The 25335-nt window shown below is 54.4% G+C and overlaps 1 protein-coding gene across 3 annotated transcripts in view; it reads right to left on the bottom strand.

Moving 5' to 3' along the window:
• Window positions 1-6442: 6442 nt before the first annotated feature.
• Window positions 6443-25335, bottom strand: part of MAU2 (MAU2 sister chromatid cohesion factor) — a 33462-nt gene continuing 14569 nt past the window's right edge. For 2 of the 3 annotated variants that reach the window (XM_024767267.1, XM_024767269.1), the window contains exons 5-19: window positions 23808-23902; window positions 21665-21692; window positions 21141-21296; window positions 19848-19994; window positions 19670-19760; window positions 18437-18540; window positions 17779-17856; window positions 17408-17473; window positions 15993-16079; window positions 14573-14622; window positions 14295-14372; window positions 13970-14081; window positions 10904-10994; window positions 9899-10026; window positions 6443-9521 (exon numbers count right to left, since the gene is read on the bottom strand). In XM_024767267.1, coding sequence (XP_024623035.1) covers window positions 9447-9521; window positions 9899-10026; window positions 10904-10994; window positions 13970-14081; window positions 14295-14372; window positions 14573-14622; window positions 15993-16079; window positions 17408-17473; window positions 17779-17856; window positions 18437-18540; window positions 19670-19760; window positions 19848-19994; window positions 21141-21296; window positions 21665-21692; window positions 23808-23902 — 1386 coding nt within the window. In that variant the 3' untranslated portion in view covers window positions 6443-9446. The remainder of the gene's footprint in view (window positions 9522-9898; window positions 10027-10903; window positions 10995-13969; window positions 14082-14294; window positions 14373-14572; window positions 14623-15992; window positions 16080-17407; window positions 17474-17778; window positions 17857-18436; window positions 18541-19669; window positions 19761-19847; window positions 19995-21140; window positions 21297-21664; window positions 21693-23807; window positions 23903-25335) is intronic. The other variant, XM_024767268.1, reaches the window with a different exon arrangement.

Below are 25335 nucleotides of genomic sequence, written 5' to 3'. Positions count from 1 at the left end.
AGCGCCGTGGGCGAAGGTGCCGGGGATGAGGCATCTCTCTTTCACCTTGACCCTCAGGTCTGCTGTTCCCTTCCCCACGGGCAGCCACCATCACCAGACTCTCAAATGTCCCTCCAGAGAGGTTCTATTCCACGTGCAGATTCATGGGGTCCACTATGATTTTGTGCACACACAGAGTCATGGCGCACGTGCTCTGATCTTTTAAACTGAAAGCAAGTGTTCTGGTGGGCAATTCTCACCATGGAGGCAAGTTGCCACCCACAGTCAGTGACCGGGACTGTTCTAGAATGTTCCTAAGAATGGAGCACCCTTAGCCCAACATGGCTGTTTGGTATAGAAAGCCCTAGAAACACCTGCATTGGGGCCTGAGGGGAAAAGGTCCTTGGATCCTTGGAGTAGGCATATTTCTACGTGTCTTGGGTTAGGAAAGGCTGAATCACTACTTTTGCTTAGATCTGGAAACTGACTTATCTTCTTCCTAGTGCAGGAGTCACTAGTGCCCCTGGGTCTGGAAACCTTCACTCCTGCTCCAAATGATGCTGAGAGCTAGGGGCCTGCAGCTTAGGGGGAGATGGGGCTGTCGTGGGAATTTCAGTGCAAGGGCCCAGGTTCTCCACTGGAGCTGTCAGAGACCTGTGGTCATAGTGACCGTTCTGGATGCTGTGGTGAGCAAGTCGAATGGGGAGGGACAGACTGACAACAAAGTGAACAAGGTGATTTCAACCCCTGGTGATGTTGATGAAGAAAAGTAACCAGGGATGTGACATGGTGACTGGAAAGGACTCTGGCCAGGGCAGGAGTTGGCAGCTTGTGAGCAGGTGGATTTGAGGAGAGAACTGAATCTTAACAAGGACTCAGCCTGGGGATGAGCATTCTGGGCAGAGGGGAGCAGTGGATGCCACAGCCCTGAGGGCACTGACCATGGGGCAGAGAGCAACTGGAGAGCTGGTGGGCAAGGATGAAGTGGGAGAGCTGATGTTGCCGGCCTGGGAGGAAGCTGGATTTTATTCTAATGGGAAGAAGTAAGCACGCTACAAAGCTCTGTGAGCTCTGTTTCCCACTGGTAAAATTCCTTGTTTGGATTCGGTAATCTTCCAGCTCTCTGGTTTCATGCCTGTGTTCTTTTATTCAAAGATGTTATTGAGCCTCCAGGGTGGCCAGATTTAGCAAATGAAAACAAAGGATGGGGCTTCCCTGGTGGTGCAGTGGTTAAGAATCCGCCTGCCAATGCAGGGGAAACGGGTTTGAGCCCCGGGCTGGGAAGATCCCACATGCTGCGGAGCAACTAAGCCCGTGCGCCACAACTACTGAGCCTGCGTGCCACAACTACTGAAGCCCTCGTGCCTAGAGTCCGTGCTCCGCAACGAGAAGCCACTGCAGTGAGAAGCCTGTGCACCGCAACAAGGAGTAGCCCCCGCGCGCTGCACTAGGGAAAGCCCACGCGCAGCAACGAAGACGCAACTCAGCCAAAAATAAAATAAATAAAATAAAATTTATTAAAAAAAAAGAAAACCTAGGATGCCCAGTTAGGGTGAATTTCGTATTAATGACCAATTCTCATGTAGTATAAGCCTATCCCACAGCGTCAGAGTATCTTCCATGTGCCACGGCCCCGCTAGGAGTCAGCTCGGCTTTGAACGATTTTCTTCACACAACCCCGCAGCCTACTGCCTTCGGAGGAACTGGTCAGACATGAAGGCTAGAGTCTGGTGTGACTTGGGAGAGAGAGATTAACCGGCTTCAAAAATCCACCTTGGCCCCAAATTTTGACCTTGAACTGGCGATTCCTTTGGGTGCCCCAACTCCTGTTAGATGCTCACATGGCATTGATTAAAATGACTTTTCGACGTCCCCTGCATCACAAACATGTATTGTGTTGTGTGGGGAGATTATTTGGGTGGCCAGATATAGGTTCTGGCCTCTTTCATGAGAATTATGAGAAGAGAGGGTAACGTGTTCGGCACTCACCCATTATCCTCACCAAGGGTGAGGTAAAATTTGAACGTTGGAAGGATCCAGAGAGAGATGATGTGGCCATGGGCTCCTCGTCCCATCACGGGGACTGAGTTGACACTGCCATGGGGTCTGTCGGTGTGCAAAGCCCACCTGGCCCTGTACTCTGCAGACAAGGCATGTGGGTGTTTCCACAGGGCAACCCCGGGCATGGCCTTTGGCCTTTCCAGAACACAGTCAGGCAGGGGCAAATAATCCCTGGAAAACAACCTCCCTAAGTCAAGGTTTTGGGTCTCAGGAAAGCTAGATGCTGTGAGAGAAACAGATCCTGTGAATGAGGGTTTCAGGTGTGGCCCTGGTCCTGCGGGGGCTTCCTTCTGTTGGCGCCAGAAGACAGAACTTTCTGGAGGCAGGAAGGACTTCTTGGAGAGATGAAGTCCCTTTTCCTGGGGTGGGGGCGCCTCAGGAAACATCGTGGTGGCTGCTGGGCAGGGTGTTAGGGGTACAGTACTCGGACTGGGGACCCAGCTCTGAGGGATCTACTCTGGTTAGTTCGTGGTGGTGTCAGGAGGGATCTGGCCCTTGGTCACCTGCTGTTGGAGTCCATGTTATCCAAGGGGGTTAGTGACCCCATCTCTGTCATTGTCATCTTCTGACCCGTGCCCTTGCCTCACTTCAGCCCTGCCTGCATCACCGCCACCCGAGTTCACTTCTGGGATGTAGGCCTAAGCGTGGTAGGGGGAGAAGAACCTGAGGAGACCGGGAGACTTTGATCCTTCCCCTGGACAAGGGGGCTCAGTCACTTTCCCCATCCATCAATGTCCTCCTGGACACGACCCAGGTGTCAGCTGTGCTTGAGGTGGTGGTGGGCACAGGTGGCAGCCCCTGCCCTCCAGAATGCCACAGGCAGCCCAGATGCCCATCCAGCATCCTCTCTGGGGTGGCCAGACATGAGGGCTGCCCATTCCCTTCCCACAGTCTTGGTGGCCACGTAAGCAGAAGTTGGAAACGCCGTCTAGCTGCCCAGCTCTGACTGGCTTGGCTGAGGGAGTTCTCCCCTCTGTCCTGTCACAGATCTCCCCACCCCCCAGGTCCCCTGGTTGTCCCATCCTACAGTGCACTACTCTCTCGCAGGCAGGACAGCACTCACTCCTATCTGAGGTCCATCAGAGAGCTCCTAGTGGACATTGTAAATGTCCACTCCCTGAGAGCAGGGACTTTATCTGGTGTGGTTCCTGCTGTGTTCCCAGCACCCAGTACGTGCCAAATAAATGTCTGGCGAGTAAATGAGGGAATGAATGGTGCAGCCCTGACACCTAGAGAACCATGGGGATCAGCGTCTCTGACCTACATGTTACGGGAGGGGAATTGAGAGGCCCTGAGGTAAAGGTCAGCCCACATACTTGCAGATAAGGACAGAGCCAGGGTACACTGGGGTCTGGTGACATCCAGTCCAGCCCTCCCAGCCTGCTTGCCCTGCCTGATGGGAACACTGCCCGGGGTGTCCGCGCCCCCTGGCGGCTGAGGAGCAGGCTGGGCCACCGGCAGCCGCTGGTGACACACAGATGACAGAGTGGGAGATTTACTTCCGGTTCACGTTACTTCTGAGCAGTTTGTACTTAACCCTTTAGGGGAGCGTTTGTGTTCAGAACCCTGCAGCAGCAGGACATCCTCCAAGGGCCACAGAGACACTCGCTCTGGGCGGAGCATGCCTAACTGCAGATGGAGCCTGAACTCCAAGCTGCACGGACACATGACGCTCAGAATTGTGGTTAGAAACAACACGCAAAGCAAAACAAACACATGTTGACAAAGTGGTCTTCTTCTAAGGATCTGCCTTAGAGAGCTTTTCTGCATACACAACAGGGATAGGACGAACGAGTGCTGATCTCTCCCACAAACTCCTAATTCAGGGTAAGAATGTTGTGATTTTTAAAATGACATTTGTTGGACTTCCCTGGTGGTGCAGTGGTTAAGAATCCTCCTGTCGATGCAGGGGACACGGGTTCGGGCCCTGACCCAGGAAGATCCCACATGCCGCAGAGCAACTAAGCCCATGAACCACAACTACTGAGCCTGCACTCTACAGCCTGCGCACCACAACGAAGAGCAGCCCCTGCTCGCTTCAACTAGAGAAAGCCTGCGTGCAGCAATGAAGACCCAACGCAGCCAAAAATAAATATATAAATAAATTAAAAACATCAAGCCCCCAATTAAAAAAAAAAGACATTTGTTGTAGCAGCCATAATGCATTGAGAGTATCATATTTTTCACAAAGGGACTGTAATAGTCCCTTTATTTTCGAGTCCTTGAAAAAAGTATCAAAAAATATCCCTTGAAAAAAGTATCAAAAAATATCAAAGTGCTAAGAAAATCAAATTCACATAGAAACAAATCTTTTCCTTTTTTTCCCCAATGAACTGCATTGTAATCTCACCAAGTGAGCATGAATTTGTGGTGAAATACTTTTAAAATTGTCAGCAATCCCCCCTTCCCCTCTCAGACCCTCTGAGGACCAGCAGAGAGGGCGATGGGGAGTGGAGAGGGTTGGGAGGGAGGGGCCTCCTTTGACCTGGGGCCAGCCTCCACTGGGCACCTCTGAGCTGACTGGGATTTTATTAGGGGAAGAAGCCACCGTGGTTCAAATGGAAGAAGCGATGCGAGGTGCTGCACAGACTAAACATGGCAGGAATCTCCCTGAATAGCTTTCTTTGTGGGGAATTGTAAACCCAAAGAGCTCAAGGAAGCCAATACACATAGGGAATACTTTAAATTCCCAGGCCCCCAGGAGCCCATCAGCCTGGGGGTGTAGGGTCCAGGCTCCCCTGCAGGACAGCAGGGACCCGCTGTTGGCATTTGGCGGCAGAGGGGTGGGACTGGCCACAGTGACTGGGTGTTCTGACACAGGCACATTGTGGGCAGGTGTCCACAGTGGCATCTGCTGGACCTGTCTGGGGTTGGCCCATGCGCTCTTCCCTCTGGGATGCCCCATGGACCTACACACCCTATGTCAGGCTTGGGCCAGGACGTTTCCCCAGTGAAACCCAGCAGCCACAAGGAGAGTGCCCCTGGCAGGGGGACAGGTGGGAGTGAGCACACAATGTTCTGAGACCATTCAGGGAGGAGGCTGGGCAGCAGCCAAGTGGGAGACATGACTGGGCCTCAGACAGACGGAGAAGATGGCCAGGAATAGGCAGAGTGACCGGCAGGATTTCTGAAGATTGGGGATGTAGGTGTCAAAGGCTAGTAACAACCCCTTCCCCAGGCATCTGATGCTCGGGCCAGCTGCCCTGGCCACCTGCTAGCCTCTGTGAGGCCCATTCCTGTCTTCCCCTCAGTCCTGTGGCTGCCTCCTGGCTGAGTTCCTGTCATCTACTTCCCAAGTACGTTCTCTGCACTGTGTCACTGTGTGGAATCGCTCACACATCCAGTGGCCAGCAGTTCTGCCCTGGGATGACGGCCCAAAGGAGCCTTCAGAAGTGCCCCTGGAAGGGAGCAGTCAAGGCTACATGGGCATCATCTCGGGGCACAGGGACAAGAGCAACACGAGGGCCTTGATGCAGCATGAGTGGCAACCTGGCACGATACGTGCACCTTAAAAGCACGGCACAACCCAAGAGAATTGAAAACACGTGTTCAAACAAAATGCACAGGCACATCCATAACAGCACTACTCACGATAGCCACAAGGGAGAAGCAACCCAAAGCCCGTCAATGGATGACTAGATAAAATGTGGTCCATACATTATCCAACAGAACATTATTTAGCCATAAAAATGAAGCACTGATACACGCTACAACGTGGAAAAACCTTGAAGATGTCAGGATGAGTGAAAGAAACCAGACACAAAAGGACACATGATACATGATTCCATTTATATGAAATACCCAGAAGAGGTAAATCCAAGAGTGACAGAAAGTAGATTAGTGGTTTTCTGGGGCTGGGGTAATGGGAATGGGGAGTGACTGCTAATGGAGATGGGGTCTCCTTTTGGGGTGATGAAAATGTTCTGGAACTAGACAGAGGTGCTGATTGTACATAGTAAATGTATTTAGTGCCACTGAATTGTAGATGTTTAAATGTTAATTTTATGTTATGTGACTTTCACCTCAAAAAGGAAGAAAAAGAAAACAACCTAGGCACACGAAGGCTGACCCATGAGTTTTCTAAGAACACAGGGAATAGAACACCAGGCAAGCAAGAAAGTCTGTCTGTGGCGAGGGCCAGGACAGACAGTGCTGTGGGCCTCTCATGCCATGTCTCAGGGGTTTCCTCCCCTCTAGGCAGGGCTGGACTGAGGAACATCATCATTAGAGGGGAAAAGATGCAGGTTTCCACCAGGTCCTCCAGTCCAGGACATCGGGTTCTGCATCCTCACACTCCATAGTTTATAGCAGAAGTCTCTGTGGCCCCACTGGCTGGGCGGAGAAGGTTAGTCTTTGGGATGGCACATGTGAGGGGCAGACGGCACAACAAAGACACAGTGAGTGATGGCTCCCGCAAGTTATTTTACTTTGAATATATAGGAAAAGAAATCTACAAACGAGAAGCTATGTTCTACGGTTATGTCTTTTAAACAATTCTTGTATTTACAGAATTTTTTTTCCTGATTAAAAGCACCAGTTGAAGATACAGGCTGCTAAAAACATAAGACACTGCAAACCCATTAAAAGACCGTATGCCAAACATACTTAATGAAAACCCTTTAAGGAAACAAAGACAATGCAACCAACAAATTTACCAACTGTGCCAGGCAGCCCTTTCCGATTTCCCTGCCTGTGCTCCTGATAAATGGGACGGGGAGTGCTTACCCAAGGGGGAGGACCCTGGCCTCACCCACGGGCAACTGGGGGGATCCAACAGGGGAACTGGCACCTCCTGGACCAACGTCCCCAGAACCGTAGGCCCTGAGGGCCACCACTGCTCATAGGAGGAAGTGGGAGGCGCACACAAGGGGTCTGACCAGCTTTTTTGTTTTTTTTGGCGGTACGTGTGCCTCTCACTGTTGTGGCCTCTCCCGTTGCGGAGCACAGGCTCCGGATGCGCAGGCTCAGGGGCCATGGCTCACGGGCCCAGCCCCTCCGTGGCATGTGGGATCTTCCCGGACCGGGGCACGAACCCGTGACCCCTGCATCGACAGGCGGACTCTCAACCACTGTGCCACCAGGGAAGCCCTGGAGTTTTATTTATCTGTTTTTTCCTGAACACTTAGCTATATGACACTAGCTATAATGTCTCCCTGGGGGCTTGTTTGCGCTGTCTTAAATTCTTATGATTGAGAAACTGTGAGGCACTGAATCTGGACTCACAGGAAGGTATTTATGACAGCTTTATGTAATTGAAAGGTGCTGCAGTGAAGGGGACATTCAAAGCTCACACACACGCACGCAAGCAGTACAGGCGGGTTGGCTTCCATAAAGCTAGAGTGGAATATTAAACATCGAGTACTGAATTCTTAACTGTAAACTTAAGAACTTAACCTTAACTTTACATATACGTAGATAACAAAGTGGTCACTAAGAGCACTTTAACATCAGGACAGATGTTAAGTCTTGAGGCTCTTATTTCAACTGCTCTACATACAAAATGCCCTAGAAGCAAAGAAAGGTTTAAATAAATACAGAGACAAGCATGATGTAAAGTGTGATTGAAGAAATGTGGGTCTGGAGAGGTTCGACAGTGCGGGGTCCTGGCCTGCAGGTGCAGCTTGTAGCAAGACAGGTGCTCTGTCCCTCGGGTGGAGGGGAGGACCTGGGGGGCACCCTTGATGGGGGAGGAAGACAGGATGTGGACAGCTCATGACCAGATGTCAGACACACATTTGCAGACCTCATAGGCCCAGTGGTGTCATCAAGGGGGCAGCCCCAGGGAGCATGGGAGAGGACCAGACTCTTTCGAGTGACCCAGGATGACACAGAGGGGACGGGTCCTCTTAGGACAAAACCCTGCCAGCCTGTCCCTTCAACCAGACTGTCCCTTCAACCAGTAGCTAACTTGCATGCCTGGTGCGGGCCCTCAAGAGGGCAGTGGCCCACAGCAGGGAGGTCTGCTGACAGGCCTGCTTATGGCTAAGGCACACCCAGGCCTCAGGGCCCAGGCAGCTGACCTGAGCGATCCCAACATTCCTTCCTTCACGGACACCGAGGCTTCTAGAAACAGCCTTCACGGTGCTGGGTGACTAGACTTGAACCGACAGGCAGGTGTGACTAGCAAAACCACTCACCACCCCTCATCAGGGATATGATCCCAGGTGCCGGAAGCTAAAGGCGGCAGCTGCTCTGACTACCCCCAACGTCACCATCACCTGGGGCACCTCCTCAACTATCCAAGAGGAGCACAGAACCAAGAATGGCTGGCTGGGCCTGGCAGAGCCTCCTGGGGTCCAGCTCAGGAAAAGTTTTCAATGCTGTTCTGAGAGCCAAGGCAGGTAGGTTTCCTCCTCCTTCCCTCTGAAAACAGGGCAGGGGGCCAAGGGAGTGGCTGCCTGCAGGCTGGTGGAGCTTCAGGTGTCTGCAAACATTCTCCGCAAAGGAGGCTGCAGAGCTGCCAGAAAGCAAGCCCCTATGATCCGGCACCCTGAGTTGGACTGAGGAAGGTCCCTCTCCCCTGCTTCTTGCCCCGCACTATAGACGCTGACAGGGGGAGGGTGGCTGGTGCAAACACAGGAGTTTCTGCTCTGGGCGCCAGCTCTGTGAAGCCACACACACACACACACACACACACACACACACTCACGCGCGCGCGCGCGCGCACACGCACACACGTGCACCCCCACGGCTGGACAGTGAATCCAGTCAAGGCGCAGACGTTTGGAAGCCAAGTTCCTGGGTCCCCCAGGGCCCCTAGCTAGAGGCCCCAGCTGCCAAAAGGATGGATACTAGACAGAAAGGCAAGCTGAGAAAAGCACTGTGGCAGGATGTACATTTTTTGTCCCTGACATGAGCAATGACTTCTTCCCTCTAATTTTAGGCCAGGAACTGGTGTCTTGCCTCTGGGCACTGGAAGCTGCCATGAGCAGAGGAAACACTCCAGCGCAGCACAGAGGCCCAGGCGATGGAAGTCATGTGGCACCTCAGTGGTAAGGACCACCCCTGCATGCAGGATCAGGAGCTGGCCGGTGGCTGGCACTCCACTCCCCGCCCAGACACACTCTCTTGAAGATGTGACTCAGTCGTGGAAGCAGGACTGGCAGCTCAAGTCCACTTTGAAGGATGGCTCTGGAAAGTTGGCTCCAAAATCCCACCTGTGAGCCTCAGCACCTGGACTCCTGGTACTCGGCAAGAACGGCCAGCCGGCCCTTCCTGGGAAGATGGGAATTGGCCCTCCACACTCCCCAGGGACTTGGAAGCTCTGGAGACAGTCGGGAAAGAAGCCTGGGGACAGCCACGCCAGCACGTCTCTAAGGAAAGCTCAAGTGCCATCTGGGTGGAAGTCGGGGACACATCAGGCCCCACAGAGGCCCAAAGAAGCTGAGTGGCCCTGTCCAGGGGTCTCACAGGAGGCTGGCCAGGCTGGTGTTGGGTCCATTCTGAGCTTGGAACTGCACAGGAGGCGGGCCGTCTGTCCACTGTTGGGGAAGAGGACACACAAGTGAGGTCCTTCTTAGAGAGAAGCAGGGGTGTGCTGGGCCACATGTCTGCACCTGGAATGCTGCCCTCCTCGGGCTGGTCACCAGCGAGGACCCTGCGTCTTCCACACTTGAGTCAGATGGGCCCCCAGGAAGCAGCCTCCATCACCCACTTGGGTTGGTGCTATCTTGCCCATCCAAGGGGGCTCCTGAGGCCAGGATGAGTTAGGGATTGTTGGAGAGATGGAAGGAAATGGTAGCCAAGTGTGTACTTCCCTCCTCAGGAAGCATGTCCCCCAGGGGCTACAGACCAAGTGAGCTGGCCCCAAGGAGCCAACCAGCACCCTCATTTTGTCTCTCCCACCCTATGCCCGTACCGTGATGAGGTTGTGCTCAGGGAGGCTGCATGCCTCGATGTGGTCCTGGAGCAGCTGCTGCGAGAAGTTCTGGTGCATCTGGGCGGCTTCATGGGCATCCATGGCATTCCCGCAGGCTTTGTTCAGGTCTGAGGGTGGCATACGCACAAAGGATGGGCCTTCTTTGGCCTGCCACTGCCCCCACATCCTCCCCTTGGGTGGAGCCCTAAAGTCAAACCCCAGCTCTGCCAGTGGGTTGCTGTGTGCCTGGCACATCACCTGCCCTGAGCCCTGTGTCAAGGTCAGCAAAGCCCACTTGCCAGCAGCCCTCACATGTGCCCTCCTATGTTCCCGAGTCCTTTGTCCTTGGAGGTGGATGAGCAACAAGGCCCATAGGGGCAGATATAAGGGCTGGTAGGGCACTGAAAGTCCCTGGGGCTCCCTGTGGATGCAGCACTCAGCACTCCCAGGGATTTCCCGGCCAGCTAGCTCTTGGGCACCCAGGAGCCAACCGGGAGCAAGGCACCCAATGCTCACTTCTGAGGCAGGAGGACTGAATGGGTGCATGCAGTCCACTGCAGATAGGATAGTCCACTGCCCTCTACCTCCTCCCCGGGTCCCTGGGTGAGTCTATGGACCTCAGTTTCACAACCTGTAAATGGGAGAGCAGCAGTAACAACAATGACACCTGCTGAGCACCCTGGCTCGTCCTGCCTGACAGAAATGACTGCCATCCCCATTCATGGGAAAGAAACTGAGGCCAAGTGCCAGGGCTCATAGCTCAATTCTTCACTCAGATGCCAAGAACTAGCCTTGTGGGTCCCAGAGAGACAGAATCAGATTCTGCATAGATCTCACTATGTGAACGAGCCCACTGCCCTCAAACAGGGCCTCCTGAGAAGCCTGAGAATGTGCTAAAACTGGGGCTATGGCCGCAGAGGCCCAGTCTGAAGCAGAGGCTTAGCAAGGCTTACCTAGGATCCTCTAGCCTTTGGCTCTACCCAGAAGCCCCAATCTCTTACTCACCTCTTAGCAGGGCCGATGACCACAGCTGCACTGACATGTCTGGGATCTTGCTGGCTAGCTGCATGGCTGGCACCACCATGTTGTTACTCTCCTGTCGATCGAGAGCAGTAGAGGAGTCAAGGGCGGGGGTTGGTGGTATAAAGGGCTGGTGGCAGGGACAGCGTGGGCCCCACCTGTGACCTCCTGCTGCTTGGCATATACCTACTGCTACTTCAGAGCCTATCTCAAATGACCCTCTCTGAAGTACTCCTCAACCACCTTGGAAAAATAAACTGCCCCCACGCCTCAGCTCTGCATGTGCCTCCTCCCTGGGGTACGGCCATGGGCAACTCTATGTGCCTTTGTCTTTCTAGCCAGAGGAAAAGGCACTGGTGGCAGTCAGCCCTGGACCCATATCAGGAGCTGATTAGAAATACAGATTCAGGGGTCCCAGGGCTGGGCAAAGGCAGCAGTCTGTCCTGGCAGGAGCAACAAGGGCTGAACGGACAAAAGAGAGAGGAAGAGAAGTTTCTCTTCTACGTACGAGCCTGCTCTTGTGCGACGCCACCTGGGACACACAGGGCTGTTGAGGCAGCAGGATGTTTGAACCCTCCAACCCTGACTCCACCACGTGACTGCAACAGCGCCCCCAGCCCCTAATCCCCAGGAGGAGCTGAGTGAGAGCCGCTGGGGGCTGTAAACACCCATCCTTGACCCCACAGTGACCAGCAGCACTGCTCTGACTCCACCCAGTCCAGAGACCACAGCCTGCTGGCCTAAATGTTGGGTTCAGGGTGACACTGGGAAAACTCCCAATGCGGCAATACCTTGCAGCCTGGGGGACACTTGGCATGTAGCCCAGAGACGTACAAATCCTCAAAACCAACTCCTGAGGCCCAGATTCAACATGGCCACGGTTGTGCAGGACATGCCACCACACAGACACAAAAGCCCAGTGACTTTATGCTGCCCTGTGGCCAGCACCTTGAAGATAAGCTCCAGGCGGGTCTCAAAGCTTTTCAAAATTGAACCAAGCCCTTCCAAGACCTCAGAATGCACAGCAGAACAGGAAAAACTACTCTCCTCTCTAGGCCTGGGGCTGGGAGGGAGCTTCCAGGAGGGAGAGTCCCCCTTGGCTCAGGTTCCCCCATGACAGCTTGGGGCTGCCCCACAAAACCTGGGTTTGAAGAGCGGTGTGATCCTGAGAGCAGTCCTGTATGACACCACCCGCAAACTTGTAATGCCCAAGGACACTCTGGCCTGGCAGGCCCGGGGCAGGCAGTGTCTCCCCCAGACCTGGAGCTGCTTGAGGCGGGACCTGGGTTTGAGGACTCTTGGTGGCCCCATGTTACCCCACGTGGGCCCAGGCACAAAGGGAGCAGCAGAGGTTCCCAAATAAGCTCTATAATTTCCTCCGGGACTGTCCCAAACATGAACCAGAAGCTGCAGCTGAAGAGCTGCTCTGCCAATCCTAAAGGTGGCTTCTGGACAAACAAGAGCCAACAAGGTCTGGGTTCTAAGCCTAGGTTTGCAGTTTGGAGCTGTGTCACTTTTTTTTCCTTTAACTTTATTTTTTTATTTTTTGGCCACGCCGTGTGGCGTTTGGGATCTTAGTTCCCCAACTAGGGACTGAACCTGTGCCCCCTGCAGTGGAAGTGCAGAGTCCTAACCACTGGATAATACTTGTAAAGTGCTTTTAAAAATATCTGCATGGGGCTTTGGAAGCACGGAGTCTTAACCACTAGACTGCCAGGGAAGTCCCTTTTTAAAAATTTTTATTATTTTTTTAAAATTTGGGGCTGTGTGCCTTCAGTCTCCCCATCTGGCAACGAGGTAATCACAGCCACTGCACCAAGACACAAGGCACTTGGCCTACACTCAGTGGAGCCTCACGTTGAGCACCGTGTCCCTGCCTAAGCCCCAGATACACACTGAGACCACTGCCCTCACTGCACTCAGTGAGTAGTGTGACAGGTATTGTAGAAGGAGTGGAGCGACACTCAGAAGGGAGAACTTAGTACTGGTCCTCCTCCTTTCAGGGTGATGATACCCCACAGGGTTCAGGCCACAGCTACAGGGCATGTTGGCCTGGCAAATGCTTATCACATGACTGTGGGGAAGGGGATGCACCAGGCTCCTTAAAAGCACTCACCCTTCAGAAGCCCCGGGGCTTGATCAGATAGAACTTTATGGGCCAAGACAAGTACCCTGCACTATCTGTCCCCAAAAAACAGCTGAAGTGCATTTGGCTAAACTACGGAGTTGATGCAGCTTAAAAATTCTCACTGCCATTAGAAAAAAGCTCCAACACAGTGGTGCACAGAAAGACCAGACATAAAATCATAAAACGGCCTGATAAACAAAACCTATGCATGGGCAGAGGCAGGCAATGGAAAGAGGTGAAGACACAAGACATGCGACGACTTTCTCCTTTGCTTCTCAGACTTTCTATGAGAAATAAAATACATGCCGTATTTTATATCGACAAATATTTTCTTTAAAAACTTAAAGACCCTGTATGGTCGATGGGTTAGAGCAGGTGAGATATACATACACCCCCAGATGGGGAGACTCGGAGTCAACTGATCCCACCAGAGACCAGCTGGCATGGGTGGGGACCAGGCCTAGGGGGGCACTGTTGGTGAGGGTAAAAACACAGAGTGCACTGAAGACACCATGTGTGATGGGCAGAGATGGAATCCTTGGGATTGTGACTGAGAGGACACACTCCTTCTCCCCAAGTATTAACAGGAAAGGGAACCTGCCCTCAGCCTTGCCAGTTTTGGGCAGCCTGACCAGCTCTAGCTCCACTGAGCCCTGGGGCTTTGCCTGATGACTGCCCATAACCAACACTGGCCCTGTCTGCCCCACAGATGCATCCTCCAGGGATCCAAAGCTCCCCCAGCCCTGCCTGCCCAGGCTGGCTGAGCCAGAGTGCCTCTGCCCTGGCTGAGCCTCACGGAGCAATGGTGGGTCAGTGAGACACGATCATTGTGGGGCACAGAATGGGAGGCACTTCCTTGCTAGGTTCCCCCCACTAAGCACCACCCTGGCCCCATGCCCCTCAGCCTGACCCCTGACACTCACCCTATGGTTTCCCAACACATAGAAGATATGGCCCAGGAGCACAAGGGAGCAGGCTGTAAGCCGGTTCAGGTCCTCTGCATTGGACATCTTCAGGGTTTCCCGCAGAAATCGCCTTCATGAGAAGAACAGATGATGAGGCCCCATCGGGAGGCCTTTGGGGAAGAAAAAGCAGCAGTGGCCTTGAGGTCCTGAGCAGAGGGCCACCCACCCCATCGGGCAGTGGGTGGGAAGGGCAGGGACAGGGGACCTGGGCACATGCTGCTGGGGGAAGAGAAACACCGGGAGGTGCCGGGCACGAGGCCACCTGCCCTTTCCCAGTACTCACTTGGCCTCGTTATAGCGTCCCTGGAAGAAGGAGAAGAGCCCACGCACGTAGAAAGCTGCTGCTCGGAGGCAGTGCGAGCTGAGGGGAGAGCGGAGCGTCACACCTTGGTGGGGATTTTGTGAAAGCAGCAGATTTACAAAAGGGGAGTGGGTGGGGGTGTATGAGGTGTTGGGGTACATGGGGCAGTCTAGGGCCCCACAGGTGCTCACACCACCCCAAAGAGCAGAGAAAACATAAGATAGCTAGTAAAGTAGAACTCAAGGCCTGGGGCAGCCTACCTGACAGGGAAGCTGTGGTCCGGATTGATCCTCTCCAACAAACTATACAGCTGTGAAAGAAATGTCTGCAAGTTAGGATAATTCCACATTTCTAAATATGAGAACTTGGCCCCAGATATGCTAGTAAATTGACTAGGGCTGCCTGCAACTTCCTGAGGAATGTGCCCGTACCCCAAATCCCATGCCTGTAAGCAACCTGTCGGGAGAAGGGGCAGGACCTGCAACATCACTGACATCTTAGGTGCCCTTTGGCTGTCATATGGAGGGTGTGCTGGTGGATGAGGGCTGAAGTGGGCTGAGGCTTCACCCAGTACCCACACAGTCCCTTCAGGAGGCAGACAATGGGGTGGGGGTGGGGAGGAGACACAAGGGAATCAAACTCCTCTGAGACCACCAAGGCCACACCAGGCCCTCATGACGCTGCCCACTGTGCTTCCTGACTACTGGAGCAACTGCACTGGGCTTTCTTTCTTTTTTTAATAAATGAGGTGTTTTAAAAAAATTAATTATTTTTTTGGCTGTGTTGCGTCTTTGGTGCCGCGCGTGGGCTTTCTCTAGTTGCGTCGAGTGGGGCCTACTCTTCGTTGTGGTGCGTTGGCTTCTCATTGCTGTGGCTTCTCTTGTTGCGGAGCATGGGCTCTAGGCGGGTGGGCTCAGTAGTTGTGGCACATGGGCTCAGTTGCTCTGTGGCGTGTGGGATCTTCCCAGACCAGGGATTGAACCCATGTCCCCTGCATCGGCAGGCGGATTCTCAACCACTGTGCCACCAGGGAAGTCCTGCGCTGGGCTTTCTACCCAGAGCATTCAAGCTAACTAATCACCTGGGAAGTCAGCTAGGCTTTTTGTAGCCAAGAGGTGATAGTGGCCTGAACTAAGAAATGAAGGCCACAGGGGTGGAGACAAGTGGCTGAATCTGAGATACTCTAGAGGGGTCAGGGCTGGCGGGGATTGCAGGGATAAGGGGGTGTTGCAAGGGGAACCTAGTGGGAGGGACTTATCCTGCGAGGTCAAGCTCTGGCCCACCTCCCCGCCTCAGCAGGTTGGGGCACCAGAACAACCTAGGGGCCTAGTGCAGACAGCTGCCCAAGCTGTTGCTCCTCATAACTGAGCCATGAGGCCTCACCAATGTTCTAGAACAGACATCTCAGGGTAGAAGAAATTGGGTTTTTTTTCTGAGGGATTCAGTAAAGCTTGGCTCATTTTCAGTAGGGGAAAGTGCTGACTGGCTATGGGAACGTTTCTGTCCTAGACTTGGCCTTCCCCCAGCCATGCCTACGCTCCGCTGCGTGGGACACCTTGTTGGAGGGCAAATACGCCAGGGCTGCTGAGATTTGCTGGTGCCCAGGACAACACTCCCCCCATGCCCCCCTCCAAGTAAGAGTTGAAACAAAGGATACCAAACATGAAGCATGTCACCTACTACCTCTTGGTGTCTATTTCCTTCCCGTATATACACACTCGCCAGATTGGTCACGATGAAGGCCCACAGCTCCTGGTGATTGGTGAGCTGGAATGGGAGACACAGGGCATTAGGGGGCTGGGCTGGGCACAGTCATGTCACATAGGGGCCGCTTGGTGGCATCAGAGCCACCCAAACGCTCCACAGTGGCTACCTTGGAATCTCCTTATTATTTTCATTCAAACACACACCCCTTGCCTCCTAAACCCAAGGACAACAAAACCGTTAGTTCTTTTCATTATAAAACAATCACCCACGTTATGGGAAATTCCGGGAACAGAAAAGAAAAGCCAGCCACCCCGATCCTGCCCTCAGAACAAACCACAGCTTGATCTATTCTCTGCTGTCTCTCGGTCTGAGACCTGGCTGGGCCCTCCCTCTACGCCACAGGTGGTAACCCCAGGACCCGTGTGCTGACACAGCAGAGGAGTATGCTGATCCTCGGGGAGGCAGGGATCCTGCCTGGAAGAAGCCGAAGCTGTTAGAGACCAGAAATGCTTCTAACGGCTGGTGGTGGACAGATCCTGATCCCCAGTTCTTCTGGGGGGACAAGAACGGCCACGAGAGGGACCAAGCTGAGCGGGCTGAGGGAGCGCAGCTGTGAAGGAGGCCAAGGGTGCCTGGGAAGCACAAACTCCACCTGAAGGCCCCTGGCAGGTGCCAAGGAGGTCCAGAGGGTCATCTGATCTGAGCAAAGATGCTCCAATATGTTTGTCATGGGACCGCAGGAACAGCGTGTGGTTGGGGGTCATGCAGGGTTTGGGCCCAAGTCCTGGCTGTACCCCCCCCTCCCCCAGCCAGTGGGGAGGACTTCCTGGGACAACACACCATCCGTTGGGAATTTTGATGTTGAACCAAACAAGCAGCAGCCACTTGTGTAGGAACTGAGATGGGGAAGGAGGGTCCAAGAGACCTCCATAGGGCCACGGGCAAGGTGGGGTGGTCCTGGCACCACTGTAGTGAGCAGCACCAGCCGACCAGGGCCCAAAGTAGCTGTGACACAAGTCAACGCCACCTGGCAGGCTACCAGGAAGACTGGGAATCGTGAGCGAAAGTGGCTGAGCAGGCCATGGCACCAGCCCTGAGTTAGCTGGGGAAGCCCCACTACAGGCTAGCCAGTAGCCCCCTTGCCCACAGCTGTCCCTCATTAAGCTGTGCCGTGGGTGCTGGCCTTGTCTGCAGCTGAGCAGCACAAGACGTGACACAGAAGGCCCTGGATAAGTGGTGTATCACTGTCACCGCTGGCATCAGGCTGAATGCTGGTGGAGTCACCCGCTGACCATGGTTTTGCATCGCTGTTGTCCTCATCACAGACCACGCCCAACTCCTCACTGAGAAGCACTGCCTGCCCCATAAAGCGAGGGCCGGCACCTTACCCGCAAAGCTGTGGTGAACTGGGCTTCAGCGTTGTCCATGCAGTTGACAGAGACACAATACAGGCCCTGGAAGAAGAAGTTGCTGAGGGCTCAGAGCCACATGCAGCTTGCTCGGGGCTGCACAGCTGCACCCAGGCGAGCCTGACAAGTGACTCTACTGAGCTAGCTATATCTGAGCTTTACCCTGACAAACAGGGAGAAAGATGGCATGCTTAATTATTCCTGCCTCCCGGGACCTAAGTCAACTTGGACTTGATGACATGCTTGTCAGAGTGAAGTCCACAGGGAAGGTTCTGAATTCTGCCGGGGGTGATGGTCAGAGGGTTACTCGCAGGGGTGGGGCTGGAGGCGGGCAGCCCTCATGCACTCACCAGCAGTGTATGCAGCTGTGCTGCGTGGTTGGAGAAGAGCCGGGGAGATTGCTGGCACAGCTGACAGACCTGGGAGATCTGCCGGGAGAGAGCATGTCTGACATCACTTGGCCTGTAACGTGGAACCCAGTGTCCTGGCAGCATTGAGGAGGCCCCAAAGCCGGGGGGTGTGCCCACGTCGTGCCCACTTTAACTTGGGCACAAAGTCCCAGCGGATGTGCCCATTGTGAGGATTAGGCACAGCCCTGACCTCTTTGAGGATGGTGACCCTTGTCCATTACCCGCCTTCTCCCTTTCCAACTTGTGTCTCAGCTGTACAGTACCTTCACCCTTATCAAGGCCCCCGTGCCCTTTCAGGAAGGTGGGCATAAGGGATTACGGATCACAGGGCAGGAGGAGTGCTAGAACTGCCGTCAGGGGACCCTAAAACCCCAGACCCCATGTTCCTTGGGCATGCCAACTTTTAGGTAAAAGCTTCTGATCAGTTGTGTCCACGCAGGGTCATGGACTGCCAAGTTATAGTCATATGACAGATGACGTCCTGCTGACACGCACTGGCGACACACTTACATTCTCCCACATGACACCCCCCAGCAAACTCAAACCACTCTACCCCTCAGCCCCCCCACCCTGTGTGTGCAGCCCCCAGGGGCCTCACCTCCTGCAGCGCTGTGGCCTTGTGTCCCGTGACGAGCCTGCACATGATGATGTGCTCGAGCAGGATTACTTGGAAGGAGGACAGAATGGGGCTGCAGTCGAGCACTGGGGGCGAGAGGCAGGGGTGAGCATTCAAAGCATGGGCGGAAGAGACAACTGAGGAGACGCTGACCCCTGCCTCCTAGGGGCTTCGAGCCCTCCGGCCACACCGGCCCCATAGCTACCTGGGTCTGAGCCCACTTGCTCCGCTGGACACTGGCCCAGCACCCAGTCTGTCACCTTGCTCGTTGTCCACAGCACCCTCAAGCGAGGGGCTGCATCTCCCTGTCTAGGTGAGGAAACAGGCTCATAGCAGGCTTTGGTGACCAGAGTATTGTAAGAGCAAGAAATTCTGGAGGGATCTGTCTTTCATCCTCACCACCCCGACCCAGCTGAGTGCTCAAGGGCACTCTGGACACAAAACATTCTAGAAATGCTGAAGCTGTCTGGGAGACTGAGACCACGTGATAGGCCTCAGGCAACAGTGGGGGGACCCTAGCTTCTGGCTGCCCCAAGCAGCTGTCCTCACATTGGAACCAGACAGCACTTTCCCAACTCATCTGAAGGGAAAGAACCACAGCCCCCGCGGGCGTCGTTGGTTCTCTGGCTCTAAGGCTCTTCCCCAGCAGCACTGACAAGGGCACAGGGAATGAATGAGGTTAACAGGCGCACAAGCCAGCCAAGGATGTGTGGGGCCCTGGGTTCCTACTAGTCAAAGGTCCTTGATCTCACAGGATGGATTAGTCAAGCATCCAGGAAGAACCCAGGGCCTCCAGAGGACCTGCTGTCAGTCAGTTCCAATCCCAACCTCACCCTGAACACAATCCACATCACGATACTGATAATAGACAGCAAAAGCAGCCAACACCTGTTTCAACTGAGCACTGCCGCCCCAGCAGCCCCCAGTGGAGTCCCGCTAACCCTCATAGCTATCTCGTGCAGTGAGGGGGACAGGACAGAGACGGCACAACCATCCCACAACACAACCCCTTGGGGATCAAGGATCCAGTCCAGGCCTGGCCTGCTCTGCCCGAACCTGGATCATCCTCATCTGCCAACTGGGGTAACAAGACCCATGGGGCAGGGACCCGTGTTGCAGTCTTTAAAGGTCCTTCAGGCCCAGCACAGGAGGTGGTGATCGGGCCACCCACCAGGGGGCTACTTGACCCACTGAGCCCCACAGAGCCTGACTTACTCTTGAGCTTCTCCAGCTGCATGAGGGCCTTGTCTGTGTACTTCTGTGCCTTCTCTAGGTAGCCGGCTTGCATGGAGTGCATCACAGTCACCTGGTGACAAGATCAGATGGTGGTGGTCACTGGGGCCCTCTCCTCTCTCACCTGGGCCACCAGGCCCCGGCCCCTCCAGGGACTCACCAGGTAGACAAGCACGCACATGTGCTCCTTGGGCAGCCAGTGGAAGAGGTCAGCGGGGTTGCTGGGCAGGATCTCATCATCGTGCAGTGTGGAGATGGTCTGGATGCACTGCTGCAGCTGCTTCAGGCATGGCTTCACGCTCTTTACCTGCAGCAGGCAGACAGCAATGCACACCTGAGCACCCGTCTGCTCCTATCAGGTGCCAACCACCCTTAGGAGGCAGATCCCCACAGTGGCAGCTAGCCAGGTCCTGCCTGCCCATTGGCCCCTCGGCCCTTCCTTCCCGGGAACTCCTACCACACCCACCACTTGCAGGAAGCCCATCCCCACAGATGGGTCAGCCAGCTTTCAAGGCACAGGGCAGGGCCAGGAGGGTCACCTGTGGCACTGAGGCTCCACCACCACCCAGCGCAGGGCCCAACACCAAGGCCTGGGAAAGGCATGTTCAAAGACCCTGCTCCAGCCACATTTTCTCCTTCCTGCAGTGACCCCAAGAGAGGAGGACATGGCTGGTTATCCTGGGGGCTGTGAAGTGGCCACTCGGAGTCCTGCAGGTGCTGTGGTTTATACAGACTGGACTTTCTGCACCAGGAAGCCCCATCCCGAGGCCCTACAGGCCATCTCCACAGCCGTCAGCACCCTGTGAGAATTTGCACTATGCTCCTATGTGTTGACTGAAGTGCTCGGCCCAACAAGCAAAGGTGGGTGCGCGTGGGGGAACCGAGGAAGCGTGACAGGGTGGGGAGGGTGTGTGGAGCAGCACCTGTCCAAAAGGCTGAGACGTTCCCCCACGGACAGGTACAGCTGCTCCTCAACCCTATGAGGGTTATGGGCTTTTTGTGTATGTGCCTCAAACACAGCTGATTTTGTTAGTCCCTACTCAACTCCCACAAAGCTGTCATTAACTGGGGGCGGGGTGGGGGATGGACACTGCTTGAGCACCTGCTGTATGCCAGGCACCATGCCAGAATCCCCAGTGTATTTTCTTGGATTCCCCAAACTGCCTTCAAGGTCATTTGACCATTCACACACTGAGTAGATGTGTGTGAGGCCACAGCTATTCCCGCTATAAGGGCAGAAATGGGACAGACCCATTCCTGGAGTGCCCTCTGTCCACAGAGGCACAGTACTCATGCCAGAGCACGACAGGGCTGTGGGGGAATCGAGCCCCGAATGACAGACGTGCCCAGTGGTGAGGGACAGGAGGAAATCACAGAGCTGATGTCTTAGCTTACAGGCCCACCCACCACCTACCTCCTCCCCAGCAGCCCTCAGGTGAGAGGCACTACATACCTGCCCAGCATCCAAGTAGTGGGTCACCTGGAGCACCAGGAAGAAGACACGCAGAGACTCTTTCTGGATGGGGTTCCCTTGCCAGTTCTCAACTATCTGTCCACAGAGGGTCAGTAGTGGGTGGACTTCCTGCAACTTGCGCTCCATCAACAATAGCTGGGGAGGGAGAGATGCACGTGCTGGGAGACCCTCCTGGTACAAAGGACTGCCACCCACCTGCCCACGCGCTGTGGGACTGCTGGCACCACGAAGGGAGGGTGCATAGCCGGGCTGGAACCCAGGTCTAGTCAGCTCCAACCCAGGCTGCTCTTCCATCAGCACAGATCCCACAACCTGGAACCTGAGTTTTACCTCTGAATCCAGCTGGGGGACATGGGCCTGCCCCTCGTGTCTGCCTGCCATGCGTGAGGGTCTGGGCGCCTGAGGGGCCACAACATGGCAAGCAGGCGAGGCTTTGGCAGACCTCGTGGGGACCCGGCCTCACGTCCACCATACCAGTCCCATCCCATCCAGGCTCCACTTACCATCCCTTTGCTGAGCAGGAACAGTGCCCTGGAAAAGAGAGGGGTCGTCAGGTCTGGGAGACTCAGGCACCCCCTGGGATGACTGTGCCATCTCAACATTCACAGGAACCTAACGAGCCACCTCTGGGACAGTTAAATGGGTGACAATGGACCCTGGCCAATTAGGTCTGTTTTATTTATAAGAGGGCTCTATTTTGTTCCATTCTATTTGTCTTTAGCTTTTTCCTGTTTAGACACTCATGTGGTTCAAAAGCTCAGAAAGCAGAAACATGTGCTCAGAAAGCACAGAGGGGCAGGGTACAGGACAGCACATCCACCATAACCTTACTCTCGCTGACACAGCAGATCACAGGTTCCATGTCTGGGGACAGCACAGGGTGAGGCAAGGAGAGAAGGGGGTAAGTAATCAGCCTCAGGTGTCCGAACCGAAATCTGCACCTCACCGTGGCCCCTCTGTGCCCCCCGCTTCCTTGCCTATAACCAGCCAAGCTCCCTTGGGCTCTCCTGAGGGTTAAGGGGATGAAACTCAGGAAGCCTAGGCACGTCAGCAGCTTCGCTGCCCGCTGTCCCCACCCTCAAGGGTGGCGTGGCCAGGAGATTTCTACTGTCTCTCTTAAATCTTTCTGCACTTTCTAATAAACAAGAACGTACTGCTGTCATCAGCAAGAAAAATAATAAAATGAACACATTAAAAGGTTTACGAGACTGCCAAAAGACAGAGGAGGGCAGCCCAGCCTCACCCCAGTGCCTAGGGGCTGCTCACGGCACTGGCGTTGGGACAGGCTTTTAGGATCGGCTGTTGGGCTGTCGTCACAGTTTGTTTAACATCTAAGTCTTTGTCCCGCCAGTCTGTGCAGAGTCCCCATGTGCTGCAGCTGACACCCCGTCAAATGGGCATCATTCCAGGTGAGTAGACTGAGGTGGAGGGGGGTCCCAGTCACACAGTGAGAGATGTCTATACTCCCAGCCACCTCGCCATTCCTTGTTGTTACCTCACGGTGTGGACACTCTAAGGTCTACTGTCTGACTGCTGAAATCTAAGGCCTCGAACTTCACGTCAAGGTTCCCATATTGTCACATCACTAGGCCATATGCCCGAGATCAGAAGTTCTGTGTCAGGCAACCTGTAGGCGTCATGCCCTAGTGAGGCCCACCCAGGTCCCCCGCCCACAGTGGTACAGAGACCTGTTTGAGGACACTTGTGCTTGAACATGTGCAGTGTGTGGCCATCCCCATGCCCTGCAAGGCATGAGTGTCACCCAGAATCCAGTGATGGCCACAGCACGAGGAGGATAAGATGGGCCAGGAACACAGACCAGACTGTGTGACAGTGTCCATCCCAGGGCAGGTTGGTCAAGGGATGACAGCCTGTGGGGAACTGTGTGGACCGCTGTGAGCACTTGCAAGTCCAGAGCTTAGAGAATGGAGTTAGGGACTGTTCTGTCCCAATAACCCCATGGGACAAGCTTAGATTTTGTGTTTCCAGAATCCCAATGCACACAACAGAATAAGAGCGCTGCTACCTGGAGTCTGGAATCCTACTACAGAGGATTCTTCTCTTTAGGGGAAAAAGAGACAGACTGGAGGCTCTCTTAGAGGGCACACAGTGAAGCACTGATGGCCTCTGACCCCTGACCCCAACCCCAGGGCATTAGCCTCCAGGTAGTCTAAGCAGTTTCACGCATAACATGAACCTATGTCCCTCCTTTTACACAAATGTCCACTTACTGTCTCCTGTTATGTATCTAAAAACTCCTGGGTATCCCCTGATTGGGGACACTGGTTGCCAAGCATGCTGCCCACACTCTCTACAAGCACCACTCTCGCACTGCACCAGGAAGGGGATCAACCCAGAAAATCATACGAGCCCTTTTTATTTCAAGAGATCTTAGAAACGTGCAAGTGCTGATGGTACTGAGAATGCCAGCTGCCCCTCACCCTCACAGTCAACTCAACAACTCCTTACTTCACGAATCGATGGGGCAACAGCATCTCGGTGCTGCCTTAATTTGCATGTCTCTTACTATGTATAAGGGTGGCCATCGTTTCATGCTGAAATGCCATTTCTATTTGTTGTCCAGGATCAAGATGGCCAAATTCTTTCCAAGTAAGAGGAGGAGGGGCCCAGGGAGAGGGTGCCTACCGTGTGTACTCAGATCCCACCACCCGGGCGTACTCCGCCCCCACACCCAGGAGGTCACAGGCTGACACCAGGTCCTTCTCAAGTGTGTGCAGTTGCTGAAAAGAAGAAAGAACAATGACCCTCATTTCCAAACCACTTGCTTTACAGTACCTGACCTTATGGCTGGCGAGTTAAACTGAACCTCCCTACATCAACAAAATTGCCTCAGTGTCAGTTTTCAGCTAAACTAAGCATATTATCTCATCGACAGTGTTTGGGTACAGAACTCCACTTCGTTTATAGTGTACATCATCTACGCTTAATGGTGCATACAGCCAGCAGTTAACACTCACAGGTGCAGACCCCTCCAAGGCTGTGCGAGTATGTTTGAATGCTTCCCAGGTCACCTTCAGGGGGTGGTCACTAGGGGAGCAGCCAGAGGAGCCTCAAACAAGGAGGGACTCTTTCAGGGGTAAGTACCTATGGGAGTTTCAAACTCAGAAGCTTTGACAGGCTGAAAGGCAGGGACACCTGTGGGGCCTTGGTTGCGATCTTGGGATCCGTGCTCACAGCACAAACCAATACTGTGGCCTGAGGCAGGTGACTCACGGCCTGGCCTGCTTCCTCCTCTGCCAGCAGGCACAAAAGCACATGGAGGATAAAAGGAGGACAGCGCACGTGCAGGGCAGAAAAAAGCCCGGAGGGAAGGCAGGGGCCCAGGCTAGGTGAGCTCTTCTCAGCAGGGGACCCTCTGAGCCAAATCCTCCTGGCATTAATGCTCCCCCAGGGAGCAGGGGACACTTGCAGCCCAGCACCCACTGTGTGTTCAGGCAGGTGATGGAGCTTTATCGTGGAGGGTGGGCGAGAGGTGGCCTGGTGGGTAGGCTGTGTCAGGGTCAGGAGAGGATAGAGGATGGCCAGTGCTGGGGAGGTGTGGGCAGACCCCAGGATGAAAAGGCACTCCTCATGAAGGAGTCTACCCAGCCCCCGGCCTGCAGACTCCTCCACTGTAGCCAGGAAAGCCCAGTGTAGAGAGCCCCTCACCAGCTGAGCATCTCAGAGTGCAGGGACCAGGCACCACCTACATCTGAGGAGCTTAAGGGAGGCTGAGGGCAGAGGGGCTGTGTGGAGACCAGGGTGAGGCTATACCCCAGCAGGCCCCAAAAGTGGGCTCTAGGAGAAAAGGCTTGACTCCAGCGTTTCTTGCTCAATAGGCAGTCCCTTGGAATCTCTGCACAGCTCTCAGAAAACAGAGTGGACCTCTGGCAAGAAATGCTCCCTAAATTTTGATGAATGCAGGCCAAAGGGAGCAACAGGAGGGAGAGAAACATGAAGACTAGGCCCCAAGTCAGCTCCAGGGGAAGGACACTCCCACCAATCACCCCAGGTGCTGCTGACTGAGAGGCCCACCCTGGGAGTACCGCCTCCTGGCGACAGTCTGGAGGGGACTTGTGAGCAGGTCAAAGAAACGTTCCCGTGTCCCCATCCGCTCAGTACAGCAGCCTGAGGAAGACCCATGTGTCCCAGAGTCTGCTTATTTGTACTTGAG

Source organism: Neophocaena asiaeorientalis, unplaced genomic scaffold (assembly GCF_003031525.2).
Source record: "Neophocaena asiaeorientalis asiaeorientalis breed wild unplaced genomic scaffold, Neophocaena_asiaeorientalis_V1.1 scaffold87, whole genome shotgun sequence".
Classification (NCBI taxonomy): domain Eukaryota; kingdom Metazoa; phylum Chordata; class Mammalia; order Artiodactyla; family Phocoenidae; genus Neophocaena; species Neophocaena asiaeorientalis.
This window is presented reverse-complemented; position numbering and strand designations above follow the sequence as displayed.